The following is an 18042-nucleotide window of genomic DNA, read 5'->3' on the forward strand; positions in this document are numbered from 1 at the left end:
TTGAATGTTAGAATTTTAATTAATTAAAATTCATTGCCTAAAATTACTATTTGGTCCTTCACTTTTATATATATTATTTTATATAAAATTCAACTGTTGAGCAGTTTCTTAGCAGTCATCCCTAATAGTTGTCTTCGATGGAAAAACTTCTACATGCTTTAAAAGGGGAACAGTTACAGGTCTCCAATAAACGCAATTAATTCTGATTTCCCAAAAACCATCGTTCTGAAAATTGCAGTGCATTGGAAGAGTTTGTAACCTTTAAAGAACACAATAACAATAAATTGCTATGGCTGGAGGTTAGTGATTAAATTATTTCGCTTCCGTAAATCTCCATGAATATATGAACATGTATATGAATAATGATATGAATATATAAATGTTGATTCTGAGTGATTTACATTACTGATCTTATATTGAATAGTTAATATTAAAACAAATATATATTTTACTGGATTTAATAGGATAATATGATAAAATAGGGTTTGAAAAGTTAAGGCTCCGTTTGGTTCATTATTGTGTAGTTTTTGGAATAATCTTTTGAAAAAAGTTAAATTGGGTGGGTATTACGATGTAGAATTTTGAAAATTAACATAAATACCCCTATGTTTATTTATTTACTAAACACTCCTATAATAAAATATTCAAAGTTAACAAAAACACCCTCAATCCACTCATAAATATAGACAGCAGGCCACCACCGTCGGAGGGTGGCCGAAGTTGTCTTATCGGAGTATGACCAGCTCGATATTGTTAGTCATACGCTGATATGGTCTTTTTCAGCCAGATCTACTGTTAGATCTGGCCATTAACGGTCACATTTGGTCGTCAACGACGGCCAAAGATCTTGGCCATTGTTGACAACTGCCTACAGCCAAAGATGGCCAGATCTTTGACTGTAGATTTGGCCTTTTCTATCCAGATCCAACGTGGATCTGGACAAAAAAGGCTAGATCGGCCCACTACCTGTCAGATTTAGCTGGTAGTGTGCCATTACACCAGATTCTGGTCAGCTTCTGGCAGTGGTGGTCGAAATCTGGTAAATTTGAGTTATTAGGATGTTTTTGTCAATTTTTAAAAAAAATTAGGGATTGTTTAGTTAAATTAACAAATTTAGGAAGATTAAAGGAAATAATAATTTAGAAAACTATATTAAAAATAGGTGAAATAAAGTGAACTTCTTTAGAAATTTTTTTGGGAAAACTAAAATAGTGAACGAATAGGAGCCTAAAGGATGGGAGGGTAAATCTCGAGAGCCCATGGGGCGTAGTTAAGGGCCGATCCAATAGTACTTGTACCTTGGTAGTATAACTATTCTCACATTAGTATCGTTTTACACAGCGGTAGCCGGTAGGGACCACTAGTAAAATTGTAAAAAAGGAAGCCGTGATTCGTTGGTTATTACCAGAGAATTCAGAGTTGATTTTACCAAAATTCTTTTAACTACCGTCGCTTTCACTTTCTCATTCTACATCATTACTCCCACTAACTTTTTTACTGTTTCATATCACAATAAATTTCTACCATCTTACTCACGAGTAACTTTACATGTCATCTTTACCGTACGATGATACCACTGATTACCTTCATTAACAATCAACGTTTCCGATCTAAGTTACAGATACTCATTACTGACATTATACAATTGCTTATTAAAATATTATAAACACAACGCTTGAACAACATTCTCAACTCACATGCACACACCGGATGTCACTCCATCATACAGTGCCATACATTGTAACCGGGAGTAGCAGGTGGACATCGCTCACACATCCGCAGAACAGGCACCGGCATAACCGGTTACCCGGCCGTTAAGGTAACGGCAGAGTAGAGGACGACGTGGATAGATGATCCACCGTTGATATTTCAACACAGCCAAACATGACATCATCAACGGTGCGTCCTCATCCTCAACGCTGGCTAAAATGTAAAATAACTAAAAAAAAAAATGCTTATAAAAAACTGCCATTAATGGCCGAATAAAGAAGATTACTTAAGAAGTCAATTCATGAAAAGTTAAATAAAGAAACTTGGGCAAATAGGGATATCATCAAAGCCAACGGTTTATGTGTAGGAAAGTGAAAGATGATTGAGCACTGATAGAAATGCTTTTGCCCCCTTTTTTTTTAATTTTCTGTGAAGATATGATTCGCTTGAATAATGGTCGGTGAATGTGTAGTGATTAAACAAAGCGAGAATCCAAATCACGCTCCTAAAGTTTTAGTTAGGTTCTGTTTTGTTATGCTTGATGTCATTATTATTAATGGAATCTTCTGATTAAAGCAAGCTCTTAACAGAGAATAAATATCATAGTGGAGCGGTAGTGAAGCTTTTTACGAATTTCAAATGAAAATGAGGGAGGAGGAGAGAAGAGTGAAAACGTGGCGAGAGGAACTGGCGAGTTTAGTGGAAGATACGGGAATACGATACGGCGGAGAGCCGGTTAGTCGACTACGACGAGAAAACCGGTGGAAATGAACCGGAAATTGAGAAGGAGAATTTAAAGGATCAAGTGACGGGTTTTTGAAATCATGGGGCAGATGCTTTTGAATTAGGTAAAGGCTGTAAGGATATTTTGCAGCAGACTGTAATAACTGAGGACTGTTTATTATGCAAAAACTCGGAGGACCGGTGGCTAAGGTTTCGGGTCGATTAAGATTTTTGAACCGTTTTTGCCCGAGGATCGCGATCCGGTTCACGCCTGGCCCGTTGTTTTCTTCGTTTTATCCTCGCTCTCTGGTATTTTTTTTGTTTTTGGTTGTGTTTTTGATTTTTATTAGTATTAAGATTCCAGATCTGTGGGATCATGAGAATTACTTGCTTATTTGTGTGATTTATGACACTGGTTCTCAGTTCAACTTTGATAAGTTTGTTATTGTATTTTATATGTAATCAGAGATACTGCCTCATGATAAAGAACTTGCCACCAAATACTGCATCTGAATTGAAGTGATAACCTATGAAAAAATCACCCATATTTCTTTGAATTTGCTTGGATGCTTCGTGATTGAAGTATTTAAACTTCTGTGGTCTTTGTTGTATTCTCGGTATGAAAACTAAGTTTAAAGTATAATGTGTGTGTAATGTAGATCTCAGTATTCATTATCAAAAGGATCCCTGAGTTTGTAAGTTTTGACTTTAATTTAGGTCCTTGACATATTGATTATTTGTATGTTGTTGTGGTATTTTCTATTGGATTCCATTTTCTATGGTTGTAGAAAGTTGTCTTTTATTTCTTGATTGTATTCAATTGGAAATTACATTTTATTCTTTTTCATAGCGGTATGAGCTTGATAAAAATTTTACGAACACTGTTAAACATTATGCAGCGCTAAGTCTTACTTCAAATCATGATAACTTGGTCCAACCAGTGAAGAAAGTGCGCATGCATCTTCCATCTGCAAGTCGCATACTGCTCCCAGACGGCAGGAACTTGGCTTATCATGAGCTAGGTGTTTCAGCAAACAGAGCTAGATTCTCTGTGATTGCTCCACATTCTTTTCTTTCCTCCAGACTTGCAGGTAGAATAGATCAATCTGTGGTTCATTAAGAAAGTGGTATTGATGAAATTTGTATGCATGGTATTGGTCAAAATTGGGGCAGAGTCATTACTGATATTTTAAAAAAAAAATTGTACTATGAAAGGTATACCTGGTGTCAAAACGTCACTGCTTGAAGAGTTTGGTGTTCGCTTGGTGACATATGATCTTCCTGGCTTTGGAGAGAGTGATCCTTGTCCTAGCCGGAATCTTAACTCATCAGCATCAGATCTACAGGACCTAGCGGATTCTGTTGGTATCAGTGGCAAGTTTTGGGTGCTGGGTTACTCTAGTGGAAGCATGCATGCTTGGGCTGCACTGAAATATATTCCTAACAGAATTGCAGGTAAATCAATCTTTTTTTTTTATATGAATGCATAATCTCTAACTACTTTTTTGCTACTTAACAAGGTCAGCATCCTGTTATGTAGCAGGCCCTGGACTTATTTATATCAAGTTTAGGAAACAATTGCGTTGTACAGTTTTAAATAATTATTTTTACTCTTATTTTGATAACTGGACTAAATCTTCTCTCACTAATATAACTTTATTGTGAATTTTCTGATGTCTTCGCTGGTTCTGCAGGTGCTGCATTTTTTGCCCCTATGATTAATCCATATGAATCAGGCATGACTAAAGAAGAAATGAGAAGAAGTTGGGAAGAGTGGTTACCTAGGAGAAAATTAATGTTTTTTTTAGCTCGTAGATTTCCAAAATTGCTTTCACATTTCTATCGTCAAACCTTCCTATCTGGAAAGCATGGACGAATTGACAAGTGGATGTCATTGTCGCTTAGCAAGAAGGTAATCTATTTTATCTTTCTCAACAATCAAAACGCTTCCAAGCATTTTCATTTGCGTCTATCACATATTTCTCTGTTAGTGATTGCATGGTTGGTTTTAGTGATAGCTGTTGTTGGTGAAGTTTTCATGTTTTAATTTAAGAATGCAATTTATCATTTTTCTGTTATAACGGAGTTTTTCCCCTTATTGGATAATCTGCCTTAACTAGCTGCAACGTATACATTATTTTTTGAGACATTTATGTGATTTGAATAACATACGCTTGATATTTCAGGATGAAGTTCTGATTGAAGGGCCAATCTTTGAAGAGTTTTGGCATAGAGATGTAGAGGAGTCTGTTCGCCAGGGAAATACAAAACCATTCATTGAGGAAGCTGTGCTACAATTGTCCAACTGGGGTTTCAGCCTGGCAGATCTTCAGGTGCGGAAGGAGTGCCAGAGAAGAGGGATTCTTCCTTGGCTCAGGTCGATGTACAGTCAAGAACAATGTGAATTGGCAGGATTTTTAGGTCCAATACACATATGGCAGGTTTGCACATATTCTCTCTTGCTTTATCATATTAATATAATTCTTTTAATAAGAAACTCAAATTTGGAAGAAATTATCATGAATCATTTGTGAATTATTACTAATGGAATAATAAAATAAAATTTGTGAGATATTAATCATTATTATGTTTCATTTTAGAAAACTAGCTATATATAAACTGTTATATCAAATCCCAAGGTCTTGCTGGAAACTTGGGTCTGTTTGGTTAGTTATTTAGAATAGCATTTTTGGAAAATAAGATAGGATTCTGAGAAGTTTTTGGTATATTTATGAATAGCATTTTCTGAAAATATTTAGATTATTTTTAACCCCCTACGTTTTTTAATTTAACTAAACCCTACATACCGGTCGTGTGCCAGTCTGGCATTTTCCAGCCAAATCCACCGTGGATCTAGCCGTTGACGACTAAACAATGGCCAAGATATGGTCGTCATTAACAGCTAGATCTAACCATCAACTGTCAGATCTTTGTCCGTAAATCTTGCCATTTTCGACCAGATCAGCGCACAACCGACCAGATCCAGCCGGTCGTGTGTCGTTACAGCGGTGGCGGCCGACAGTGGCTATTGGCGGGCAATAGTGGCTTGGGTTTGTGGGGGTGTTTTTGTTAATTTTAAAACTTTTATTGAGAAAAATAATTGTTAATGTTTTGAGTTGAATAGAATATAATTAGATTTTAAAAAGAATTTTGAATATTGAAACAAATATGTATTTTGATAGGGTTGGATGGGATAGGGTTGGGATAGTGAAACAAACACAGCCTTTCCAAATTTTGAATTGATTTTATGTCTCCCTTTGTTTGGGCACATTTCAAACAAATCCTTGTTACTCTCATATGTCACCACCAAGCCTGCAATCTATGCTATCTCCGGAATCTCCTTATGAACCTCGAAAGATAAGAGCAAACATTTGGGAATCTTTATTAAGTAGTGACCATTTTTACTGTGATAACTTGCATGGTCTCTTCAAATTTCAAGTGTATTAATAATTTCTTCTCATAGATATTTGGATTATTACGGTATTTCAAAAATTCAATATAATTGATTTTTCTTTTAATCTTTCTTTTCCTTATCAATGCTAAACAGGGAATGGATGATCAAGTTGTTCCACCTTCAATGACTAACTACATAAACCGAGTTTTACCTGCAGCAGTTATACATAAACTCCCATACGAAGGCCACTTTTCCTATTTCTTTTTCTGTGATGAATGCCACTGGCAAATTTTTTCCACTCTTTTTGGGAGCCCTCAAGGCCCTCTAGAACAGAAAATGGCAATGGTTGAAGCTCCATTTGAAGGAGATACCAAAGAGGCATACGGCACTACGGATTGAAGAATAATAATCTCACCACAATCTTACCAAGGTTTTTTCCTTTTATTTTGACCCTTCCAATTTTATGTAAATACTACAGGGTGCTCTTCTGCTTAGAGAGCATGAAAGATGAAATTGTAATTTTCTATATTACAATTTTTGGATGACAAAAACATTTAACAAGAGATGTTCAAGTAAGAATGAATTTTTACCAATTTCTCTTTTGGTTCTATGTTGAGTGGTCGTGAATTTATGTTGAACGGTTTATCTATGTAGTATTATTTTAAGACGTGATTTTAATAATGTTTTACTGTATATACAAACTGGGAAATGAAAAAATAAACATGTATATTGCAAGTAGTGTTTTAAAACCCAACACGAGGTGAAACCTAGCAAAGTGGCAGGATCTTGGGTTGACTGGTTTAACCGGCGAATTAAACTTGTGTCTAAAGGTTTCAAATCAAACAAAAATACCCTTAAAAATTACATGCAAGTCTTTATAAGTTTGAAATCTTGTAAAAACACTTCAAACACCACTGTCAACGTTAGCAAATATGGTTTATTTCTAGCGAGGACCAATGTTCTGAAAACCTGACCGGACCGCCTGATCGGACCGGTTCGATCGGCAACCGACGGCAAATCTGATCCGGTATATATAGAAAATAGCTATTTTGATTTAAACCGGATTGGACCGCAGTTGGACCGTCGGAATAGTGCCGAATCGTAGTCCAATCGCAGCTAAACCCCGTCGGATTCCAGCATCTTTCGACGGAGAAAACACCCCCATTCGACAGATGGCATCTCCACGACTAAACCCATCCATTTTCAGTCGCCGTCGTCCAGCTTACGTCGATCGCCGTCCACCTAAAGTTCACGCGATGTTGGATTTCTTTTGTTGATTCCGACGAGTTCTGACGCCGATAGAACTCCCTAGTACCACCATTAGAGTCACCGGAACCTACACAACAAAAGCCCCAAGATTCCAGCTTCGATTGGCCGTCGATCGTCGCTGCCGCCACCACTCACCAGAATCTTCGCGCGATAGGGGTGTTTTAGATAGATTTTAAACCTTAAGGGAGTACTATAGGGGTGTTTTTGATGAATTTCAAACCTACAGGGACTAAAATGTAATTTTATAAATTACGGTCCAACCGACCGATCCAACCGGTCAAACCGAAAATCGGACGCTTGAACGGGTCATTGTCCAGTCCGATTTTCAGAACATTGGCGAGGACAATACTCCCCATCACCACGAAAACACTCACTTTAGCCTCTTAACCAAAATTCATCTCACCCATCCCCCGTTCGCCTCCTCAGTCACCGACAATAGCAGACTTTTTTCGACAACATAGTTTTGTGATTTCCAGTCAATTCACTCACTAAAAATCACCAACATCGCCACCATTATACTCACCGACCATTCATTTTCAAAAGCTTTAACATTCCAATATTCAATTATTCACGGTTTGATGTCTTAATTTCTAAGGTTTTCAATGAATATGAAAATTTGTAACTTGACCGATGAAGGCCATAGGTCCCAATTCAACCGATCGGACCAGACCAGGTTTTAAAACACTGGTTGCAACATCTATAACATCAGCTTAAACTTTTCCATGATTAGAGGTTAAGCAATAGCGCGGTTTCCTTTGGGTAATAATTCATAGAAATTAAAATAAAAATTAAATTTCCAAGGGTTATGAAAGACCAAGTACAATTGTTGCTATCAATAGAATGATGTTACACTTACTGAAGCAATCCACGCCGTTTTACAACACATTTCCCTCACCTTACAACGGATAAATAATAGAAAAATCAAAATTTTTCCAAACATCATACAGTTTTGGGTTTAAAAGAATCACTCGGCAAGAATAGTAGGAGGATGATCTTGAAAGTTGTTGACAATGTTCACCGCCAAAATTTAACTTTTGGAACTCACACCCTGAGCTGCTAGATAATGATACTTCAGAGACAACCCCATTAAAATGCAGAACTGCTGCCCTTCGTTCGCCTAAGCATCACCTCTTTTGCTTCATTAATTTTAGATGCAAGGTAATGGCTGCCACCTGCATCTGGATGGTTCGCAACCATCACCCTCCTATGTGCTTCTTTGACCTTATCTGTTGGAGTACTTTCTCTGATAAAAGAAAAGAAAGAAACTTAAGACTGGGTGGATCAAAAAGAAAAAAACAAACAGTAAATATAAGATGTAATTGAAGATCATTTACGAAATGACAAAAAGAAAAGCAATCTACGTACGCAACATGAATTTACAACAGAACATAACTTAGTGGCATCAAAATATGAAGTCATTTGAAATATGATTAGCAGAATTACCCAAATATATATATATATATGATTTAGCAGCTTTTGACAAATTCCTTCTCTACCTTAAAGCTAAAATGATTAGTTGATTATCACATAGCTGAAATATGTGAGAAAATTTTGAGGTTAACAGAAAATAAGAAGATAATTAAAGGAAAAATAGAAGTTCCATCCACAAACATCCACATATTTGGGAATCTGCGTACACAACACATTCATAAATATATCAGGGGCCAACTTGAGGCATGGTCTACCAATCATAAAAAGCTTAAACTCAACTCTTAAAGGGCTTATCGGAACAGTTCTCATTAGATGATTCCATGGCAAGAATTTGAATCTAGGGCTTAACAAGGGAAGCTCAAAATAACATATACTAGAGCATTTACGTCACTAACCAAACAGATTATCCCCCAACCAAATGAGCCCATGAGGTCAATGACAATTGACATGGCATCATATTCAGCCAACCAGCTAATTTTTCTGCCTTCTTTAATTTCATTTTCTAACTGCATTTTGTCTTTTAGAACTTTCCTGAACAACATTTTAACACGAATAAGGTGAGGGTTTTCTTAGTTCCACATCAGAATGTCCTTAATGCCTTCCCTCTGTAGTTGACTACTAGAAGAAAAGAGATGGGTTAAAAGAGATATCCTAGTGCATGAACAAGCAATGTGGAATTGAACTTCAATGGGCTTTGCCAAGCTCTGTCCAAAAGCTTGAAATAGCCTAAAAAAAGGACAGCAGCTGAGCTTAAAAAAGATGCAATTGCAAACCAATCCTAAAATGACAATCAAATTACATGTAACAAGCAGTCTGTTTTCAAAATATAATTTAGATACACATAATGAAACAACTAGTTGGGGAGACTGAAATTAAGGCTACAAAAAATAAAGTCCAGGAATCAATATTATTTATGCTCCGTGGAACAAGGAAGCACATCATTTTCTAATCAAGCAAACATAAACTCACTTGGAATAAGCCTCTATTCACAGATCGTGGAATAAGTGATTACAAGGATCCAGTAGTTTTAGTTTCAATAATCTAAGATTTTTGTCCTCAGAGTTCACTGTTAAGAAACTGCAAGAGTTCATGAAGTTTCCTACAGCAAGACGAAACCATAATCTATTTCTTTTCAAGCACACAATCACAGTCAAGATATCACCAATGCAAAACATTTGTCTTCAGAGCTTTTCAAAAACTTTTAACATGATTCAGAGTCTACTGTCATAACATAAAAACTTACAAAAACGGGCGACTTTTACTAATGGTCTCATCAAAACAGCAATCACTAAACTTGAAAATGAAACAACATATTCAACTGAGTGGTAAAAATAGTACCTGACTCCGAGTATTAAAGCTGCTTCTCTTCTCGTCATAACAGACTGAAATCCACCTTCATAAAATTTTCTCATTCTAGCAGTTGGTGGTCTTGCCTTGAACGCCTGCCACACCTGGATACCATATCTACCAGCATAAGCTGCAGCAGCTACCGCAAGTCCCGCAATCAATGGAGTAGCCTGATTCGACTTCAACCAGTAAGGGTCTCTAGGTAAGATATGGTTTGCAAATACTAACACAGATAAGAAACAAAATTGGTACTCCTTTCTGACTTTCCTCGATACAACAAGGCAACCAAACAGACATTCAAGCTCTATTTACCGCGGTAATAAACAGCCAATCATATTTCTGACAAACCATAGATTATGTTAACCTACATGACTAATTATGCAATTAGCTTATCTATAAGCTGGTTTACCAAATCAGGTTCTCGTCTTTGTATATAAAAAGCTACACCAAACATTAATCTCTCAAAAATCCCAAATATCAAACCCTAAAATAAAATTTATAGAGAGGGACGGAGGAAGATCGTCAATCGTGCTCTAAAAAGTAAAATTGACACCAACTTCAAGCTTACCATCCAAAATTAATGTAGAGAGTTGAAAAATGGACTGAATATTGAAGCACAGAGAGATATTGAGAGAGATGACTCACCATATTCGTAATGTCTCAGACCTCCAAATCATTCGCGGACGCAGGGTTTATTCTTTTGATAGGGTTTTGCGGTTAATCCTTTTAGAATACGAAATAATTTTTCAACAGGGGCACTTTGGTCAATTACAACCAAAAGAATATTCTCGACACCAATTTGATTCATAGCTGAATTTTTATTTATTTTTAAAAATAACTGCTTCTTTTTTGTCACTCCTAATCATGGTTATCAAATCGTGTATCGAGAACCTAATTTTTTTAATCGTGTATCACATATCGTATCGTAAGATATGTCTTTTTCAAAAAAATTAATAAAATAATCAAAATTTTCTAAAAATTAATATAATCCATAAGATTAATTAAAGAATTTTGTGGTATTATTGACTTTAAATTACGGTATTACATAATTAAAATTAATCACAAAATTCCAAAATCAATGTCAATATCTATATCTCCATTTATATTATTATTATCATATAAAATGGGCAATACATATTCCTCTTCACTTTCTCTATACAAAATAGGTAAATTTGGACAGGTTTTAGTGAATCGGGTGGGGTGACCCCGTTTTGACCCAAAAATTTTTTTGGACCTTTGGTCTAAATTAATAAAGTCGTATCGATTTATATAGATATTTTTAAGGATACGAACGGATACATATCGTATCGTAGGATACATATCAACATATTGAATGGTTTAAGATACACTCTCTGATACGTATCATTAATGACCTGTATCGAATCGTATCGTATGATACGTATCGGGTATCGTAGGATACTAACAACCATGCTCCTAGTAACTAGATTTATTTTTTATTCTTTTTTTTTTTTTCAATCCAAATTGTGTACATATTATAAAGTTATTTAAAATAAAACTCTCATTTTAATATTTTTATAATAAATATCCTAGAAAATAAAAAATATTAAGAAAAAATTCTTAATTTATTTTGCCTTTTTGCAATAAATCTCAAAATCTCGTAAGATCCCATGAGAAAAAAAAAAATCTACTTTTACTGAATTTATTCGACCTTTCTAATTTAATTTTTTTTTTTTAATTAAGACGGGTATAATTTTTTAATTTAAGGTAGTTCGGAAATAGATATCTCATCTTAAAATTTTCAAGTTAGAGTAAAAGACATGTTCCCACCTAAGGTTTCCTAAATGACAAGTTTCTACCATTGGTTTCATAAATTTCAAATTCTCATTCTTAAAACAGCAAATTTTAGGTTCTCACATATATGTTGATGGTGTTATTACTATACTACCTTTAACAAATAAATTAGTAAACTATTTTTTAACCTCCTAAATTAGTAGAATTAAAAAAATAACCATTTTACTTACAAATTTATCACACCTCCACTCCTACCTTCCACACCTCAACCCTACTCCGACACAACATCCACAGCCAACTAGGCATAGCAATGTTTCCCGGGATTTTGGGGACCCGTCCCACCCCGCCCCATATGGGACGGGGAAGCCCCGGTTTTTTTAGGGATAGGGGCGGGGGTGGGGGGTGTTTTAATCCCCGTCCTCGGGGATGGCGTGGGGGTGGGTGATGCCTTTCCTCCGGCCCGCCCCATATATAATATATAAAATTAAAATAATGTATATATATATTTACTTTTCACTAATACCCCTATATTTCACCTAATTACACAATTATCCTATCTATATAAACCCATATTTTCTTAATTTTCCTCACCCTAAACAATTGAACAAGAACAAACTCTGACCCATATTTATGTATAATTAATTTAAGTGTTTGTCATGTGGACGAGAATTAACTATTATGTTTGGTAATCCTCAAATTAATTTATGTTTATATAAAATTAACGGGGCGGGGACGGGCCTCCAACATCCCTTTGGGGCGGGGAAAGGGAATTCTTGTCATCCCTGTAACGGGGATGGGGCGGGGGTGGAGAATGATTTTGAGGGTGGGGATGGGTACGGTGAATGAGATCCCCGCCCCGCCTCGCCCTATTGCCATGCCTACAGCCAACCATAGAGATGGCAATGGGCCAAGTATTTTTGGATACAACCCATCCCAAAATTGTCAAGTTTTACCCCCTGTTATCGGGCTTGGGCTTGGGCTTGGGCCTGAGATTGATTTTAAAGCCTGCCCTCAAGTACAGGCCACGCATGGATATGTCTTCAATCTTGGCCCAACCCGATAATTTTACTATTAATTTAACTAAATTACTCTTTTACTATATTTCTAATTACAGAATTATCCTACATATATATATATATATATAATTAAGATTTATTAATATTCGGTGAGTATTCAAAAATAAATTTATATTTAAAAACTGTTTTTAGAATTAAAAATATAAAAAAATAATTAATATTTATTAATATTTAAAAATTTACATTATAAAAATAAGTGGGTTAAGCTGGGATTGAGATTACAAAAAACTCGACAGGCTGAGTTTTGGCTTTACCCGTCATCCCCGTGACGGGCCTAGGCTAGGACTGGGCCTTTGTCATACAGTCGGGCTTGGGCCCGAGCCAAGGGGTACCCGGTCCCAGCCCATTGCCATCGGCCCAACCACAACCACCACACCTTAGATCTGCTATAGCTGCCACCCAACCACTGCTACCATTGCCTTCGAGAACATATTCATTTCATTCCCATTCCATATTTACTCCCATTCTCCGTTCTCCAAACATGGAACCCGGCGAATTAAATCAACATGATCACTCCCCCAAAACCCCATCCCCTGCTACCACCACCACAACAACCACATCCAGCTATGCCAAATGTATGTGGGGCTTTTCTTCGAGGAGGTTGTGGGTGTGGCTTTGGAGCGCAAAAATCCAATGATAAAAGGGGGGGGGGGGGGGGGGGGGGTGGTGTCGTCTTCGGCGGCCTGATTCACACAACAATCAACCAAATACAATAAATAATTAGGAGCAGTGTTAATTGGTCTGATTTGAGGTGAAAATTGGTTGTGGCAAGGCTTCCAAGTGCGCGGTAGTCGCGCAAGAATAGTTGTGGCAACCGGCGAATGATGAACTAGTGCGGCCAAGGGGTGATGGAGTTTGACTTTTGATGAGGGTTGGGGGATGAAACGTAGTGTTAGGTGGGGGTTGGTGCCTGAAATCAGTCGAAATTCGACTAGGGAGTAGCGATTGTGCAAAGCAAAAAGTTGCAATGGCTGACGATCTGTGGGATCTACAGGTGGGGGGTAGAGGGTTTTGGTGTGGTGGGGTTGGTGGATTGGATGGTGGGTGGTCAAGCTGCACCGATCGGGGTTGGGGGGGGGTGGGGTGGTTTTGGTTGCTTGAAACGGCAGTCACACAGGGCGAAAAAGGTGATGGGAATCTGGAATCAATTTAATGCAGTACAATTGATCACTTTACATTGGCCGTTACATTAAACAATTTTTAATTTAAGGATGAAATATGAAATTTATGAAACCAAGGGTCCAGTTCACCAAACCTTGGGTGGGAACCAGTCGCTTACTCTTCAAGTTACAATATACTAAGTTACTAACACGTTGCAACTTGCAAGCACGGCTTTGAATACTACACAACACTAAAAACTATAAACTTTGAATAAACAAGAAATTAGAAATTAAAATATTCACTACAAGTTGATACAATGAATCAAGAATTTCAACGACATGACAATTCTACTTTTATGAAATTTTCAGAACGCAGACATACGTAGTTGCCATCACGAATGTGAATGTCAATAACTCAACAAATGGGAGTCACTGTAAACAATAAGCAGATAAATAACGGTAATCCTGTAGAATGAAATGAGATTTCACCCCCAAACCAACACTTAAAGAGTGCAATGAATGAATACAACAAATTTAACAGCAGCTGAGGAGGATTCTTTAATCAAATTATGCTTTTTTTTTTTTTTTTACTTTCTCCTTAATTGCCCCCTCCATTGCTCACACTGATTTCTGTGTTAACGCTGCTGTCCAATTTTGGTGGACCAGATTGCCGCCTTGGCCTGGCTGGTGACGGTGGATAAGAGAGCCGTTTCTTTGCAGAGGCTGATGATACTTTCTCAGGAGTTCCATTTTTGTCGGCCCCCAACGGGCTCTGCAACCTGGATTTGGCTCGTGCAGATTCGGTGGGTACCATGTAACGTGGAGCTGCCGGAAAGCCTGTTAGGCTCTCGTCATCTCGCACTGATGAACCTCCAATAGTATGCCTCCGATTTGACTGCACACTGACCATGCTTCTAGTGTCATCATCCTGACCTGAAACACTGGCCCTTGGGCTTGCTGGCTTTAATTTTCTTGCACCTGTTGAAGAAGTTGGTTTGATAGGAGTTGCACCTGTTGAAGATGGTGGCTTGGTAGGAGTTGATGGGGATTGGAGGCTTGGAGTTTTGGTTGCTTTTTGATTGGTTGTTGGGGATTGCTTGTCAGAATTGAGTTGGTAGCGAGCATAAGATCTGCTGATTTCTCCTCCTACAATATTGCGGCTTGCACTCTTTACCGATGAGTTGTCATTGTTGAGTTCTTTCTCAGTCATGCCACGGCTCTCCCATGGCCGGGCTGCCATCCATCGTTCCAACCAGCTCCAGCCCCAGGTGGGATTCCTTGGATCCATGAACATTGGATTTACAGATTTTGATGAATTCTTCCAGTTTTGCTGTAAAGTCATGTCATAGAAGAGTTAAAACTAAAAGCTTAATCATAAACTCAGTCCCAGAAACAGATAATGACATGTAATAGGTCTAGCTGAACTTCAGCCCAGTTAAAGTCACAAATCATTCAATTATGTCACAAACTATTTTTGCAACCTGTATCATCTAAATTTTAACATGTCAGATATCAAATAACCATGTATATTCATCATACTAATAATCAAGCTTAATGCTGTTATGGAAGCTGATAGTGTACAATATTAAGAGAACTAGGTCACCTGATGAGAGAACGAGTAAGCCATTGCCCTTTCTCTTCTCATAGCTGCTTCATACTTGCTTAGCAGGCTCGCTTCAATTTGCTCCTTAGACTGTAGGCTGTCATCCCAATCATCCCCCATCTGTTCCAACATTTTCAAGAGAGAATTTAACTAAGCAAAAAAGGAAAAGAATGAAAAGAACCACCTAAATGAGCTAAAGAGATTGATAGGAGTTAAATTATTTGGCTCCTTGACAAGCAAAACATTAAGCTGGGTATCTAGATTTCAAACAGCTGCAAGACATTCACGTTTAAGGTTAACTAGTCGACAGCACCGTTATAACATATCACTAGCCAAGTGATCAGGGCAGTTTATATTGACATATAAGATTAACAGGATAAAGCAAAGACCTGTGTAGCAATCTCTTTGGCATGCTTTTGTAGGAGTTGTTTTTGGAGAGCCTGATTCTCCTCTGACATTCTGATCCTCCTAGAACGAATCTGAGACTGCACACGTGATAGAGTCTGCATGCACCGAAGGGTGTTAGTGGCTTGGCGTTTCACCACAGGACCTTCCATTAGTAATTTTAGCCTGACAAGACCTCTTAAAGCCCTCAATGCCCTTCTTGCCTGTGAAAGAGAAATGCAGAAACACACTAAGCTCATAAATTCCACATGAAACTTACAATACTAAAAACAAAGGAAATTTAAACTAAATTAAAAATCTTAAGCAAAAAAACTATCTTCCAAAATGATAAATATGAATCAAGGGAAGAACAACCTACAATAACCACAAAATGGACTTTTACACATTTAACTCTCTTTAACCATTATGAATGAAACAATCTTACAATTATTTTGGTTACTTTTATGCAAGAAATAGCCTCATATGCCTCTTTCCAACAGTATATGCCTATACTTCTAGCATATGTTCATAACTACATTTCACTTTGTTGAGCTGCAAAACCATTTAATTGGTGAAAGTCAAACGCTTTTTTCATTCTCAATTTTCTATCTCAAGAAAGTCTCTTCAATATTATATCTACAAGGATATTTGCATTTACAACTGCTCGCAATTCACACATTTGCAAAATCAAATAAAATCGTGTAAAAGCATAAGACAATAAGCAAAACATTTCCTGTGGATCCGACAGTGAACAAACACTCAAAGCAGCTAACCGAAATGTTACCTACCAAGTAACCACGAAATGCAGTCTGAATCCTGATTGCCGACGCCTCTTCCTTCGATTTGCCATCAAACCGAGTATTTCTTGTGTATCGAACAACCTCCGGGACAGCCTGGTCAGCAACAACAGCCGCCTTCTCCGACACTGAAGCAGCAACTGCCACATTTCCTGCATAGTTCCTCTGCTCATCCTCCACTTCATTTATCTTCACCTCCTCCGGCTGGAGAGCAGGAGGAGGCGGAGGAAGAGGTGTCTTCACAGTCTCCAGAGGAACAGACTCGGAAACGAAATCTTTCTCCTTTCCAAACCATTTCTTCTTCGATTTCTAGAAACAAAATAAACAACTACATTATAATCCTACTAAAAAAACACAAATTACACATGAATTTAAAAAAAAAAAACGAATTTCCTTCAAACCTTGTCTTTCTTCTCCTTCGAATCTGGACTTAAAGCCTTCTTCACATTAGAAAACCACTTTCCTTTCCTCCCCATCTCCTTATCATTCCTCAATTTACTTAACCTATCAACACATAACAACAAAAAATTAAAATTTTCCAATCCAAAATGCAGAAACAACACTAAAAACTACCATATTTCCAGAAAAAGAAACTAAAATTTACCTCTGCCGAACAACAGATCTCAAAAGAAGAAGTTGAAGGAAGACTAAAGAGGTGTGAATTTGGAGTAGAAGAAGAAACAAAAAGGGCTAAGAAAAGAGAGAGAGGATTAAAGAGTTGGAAGTGAGGTATTGTTTGGTTTGCGTTTGATAAAAGGAGAAGAGGGAAGGAAAAGATCAGATCTTGATGAGAATAATAAGAGTGAGAGAGAGGAAGACCCAGCTGGTTTCCTGCTAGTATGACCCCACTTCATGGGTTGGAGGAAGTAGAGCCCACTTATTTTTTATAGGTGAAAAACATAGAAAAAGAAAACAAAAAAATGATTAAGTTGGATTGGATGTTTCTTTCCTATTAGTTCGGCAACTAACCCTGTGATTTAGCACCGCCTGTAAAAGTGTAAATCTTGTCTTTATTGCTTCTCTTTTACCCTACTTTTTCACATTAATAAATATCTAATAACAACAAAATTGAAGATTTTCACACATAAACATTATTTTATTCTTAAATTAAATCTTAAAAATAATTAATAAAATTATCTCAAATTTACCTTTTGTAAAGACTTGGTCACGGATTCAACCCTATCCATTCTCATATGTTTTATGTACTTCACTTGAGAGTGACATACAACAAATTAACTTTTTTTTTTCTTTTTTTTTTTTTTTTTTTGGTAATCAGGTAATGGGATATTCGAGTCTGTTTATGTGTACCTTAATTAATCTTCTAAGATTCTAAAGTTAATGATTAAACAGACTTCTAGTTGTCACTTCTATTAGGGGTCAAGCCAATTTATAGTTATCTTAACTAATCTCTCGAGACTCTGAAGTTAATGACTGGATAAACCTCTAATGGCCACCC

At 37.0% G+C, this 18042-nt stretch overlaps 2 protein-coding genes and 1 pseudogene across 3 annotated transcripts; 1 reads left to right on the top strand and 2 right to left on the bottom strand.

Annotated features, from left to right (window-relative positions):
- Window positions 1-2355: 2355 nt before the first annotated feature.
- On the top strand, window positions 2356-6226 carry LOC116129521 (annotated as a pseudogene).
- Window positions 6227-7902: 1676 nt separating this feature from the next.
- LOC116129590 (mitochondrial import inner membrane translocase subunit TIM14-3-like) lies at window positions 7903-10619 on the bottom strand. Of its 2 annotated transcripts, none has more exons than XM_031415307.1 (3): window positions 10520-10619; window positions 9866-10053; window positions 7903-8339 (listed from the first exon to the last, which is right to left on the bottom strand). In XM_031415307.1, the coding sequence occupies exons 1-3, from the start codon at window positions 10520-10522 to the stop codon at window positions 8183-8185; spliced, it is 348 nt and encodes a 115-aa protein (XP_031271167.1). In that variant the 5' UTR covers window positions 10523-10619; the 3' UTR covers window positions 7903-8182. The 2 variants fall into 2 exon arrangements, with proteins under 2 accessions (XP_031271167.1, XP_031271168.1); XM_031415308.1 differs by having other exon boundaries at window positions 9866-10044; window positions 10520-10605.
- Window positions 10620-14074: 3455 nt separating this feature from the next.
- On the bottom strand, window positions 14075-17397 carry LOC116129602 (protein IQ-DOMAIN 1-like). The gene is made up of 6 exons (XM_031415322.1): window positions 17191-17397; window positions 16988-17090; window positions 16578-16895; window positions 15795-16013; window positions 15406-15525; window positions 14075-15132 (listed from the first exon to the last, which is right to left on the bottom strand). Exons 2-6 carry the CDS (start codon window positions 17060-17062, stop codon window positions 14401-14403), a joined length of 1464 nt encoding a protein of 487 aa, XP_031271182.1. The 5' UTR covers window positions 17063-17090; window positions 17191-17397; the 3' UTR covers window positions 14075-14400.
- Between the last annotated feature and the right edge of the window lie 645 nt (window positions 17398-18042).

This window comes from Pistacia vera, unplaced genomic scaffold, assembly GCF_008641045.1.
Source record: "Pistacia vera cultivar Batoury unplaced genomic scaffold, PisVer_v2 Contig212, whole genome shotgun sequence".
Lineage (NCBI taxonomy): Eukaryota > Viridiplantae > Streptophyta > Magnoliopsida > Sapindales > Anacardiaceae > Pistacia > Pistacia vera.

What these genes read in the sequence shown, in the direction of transcription:
- LOC116129590 (XM_031415307.1), bottom strand. An exon ending in GCTTTAATACTCGGAGTCAG is followed by an intron (nt 8,340 to 9,865) that starts GTACTATTTTTA and finishes TTCTTTTATCAG; the next exon opens with AGAAAGTACTCCAACAGATA.
- LOC116129602 (XM_031415322.1), bottom strand. Translation starts at nt 17,062, where the DNA reads ATGGGGAGGAAAGGAAAGTGGTTTTCTAATGTGAAGAAGGCTTTAAGT. An exon ending in CTGCATTTCGTGGTTACTTG is followed by an intron (nt 16,014 to 16,577) that starts GTAGGTAACATT and finishes TCTCTTTCACAG; the next exon opens with GCAAGAAGGGCATTGAGGGC. An exon ending in CCAAAGAGATTGCTACACAG is followed by an intron (nt 15,526 to 15,794) that starts GTCTTTGCTTTA and finishes ATGTTGGAACAG; the next exon opens with ATGGGGGATGATTGGGATGA.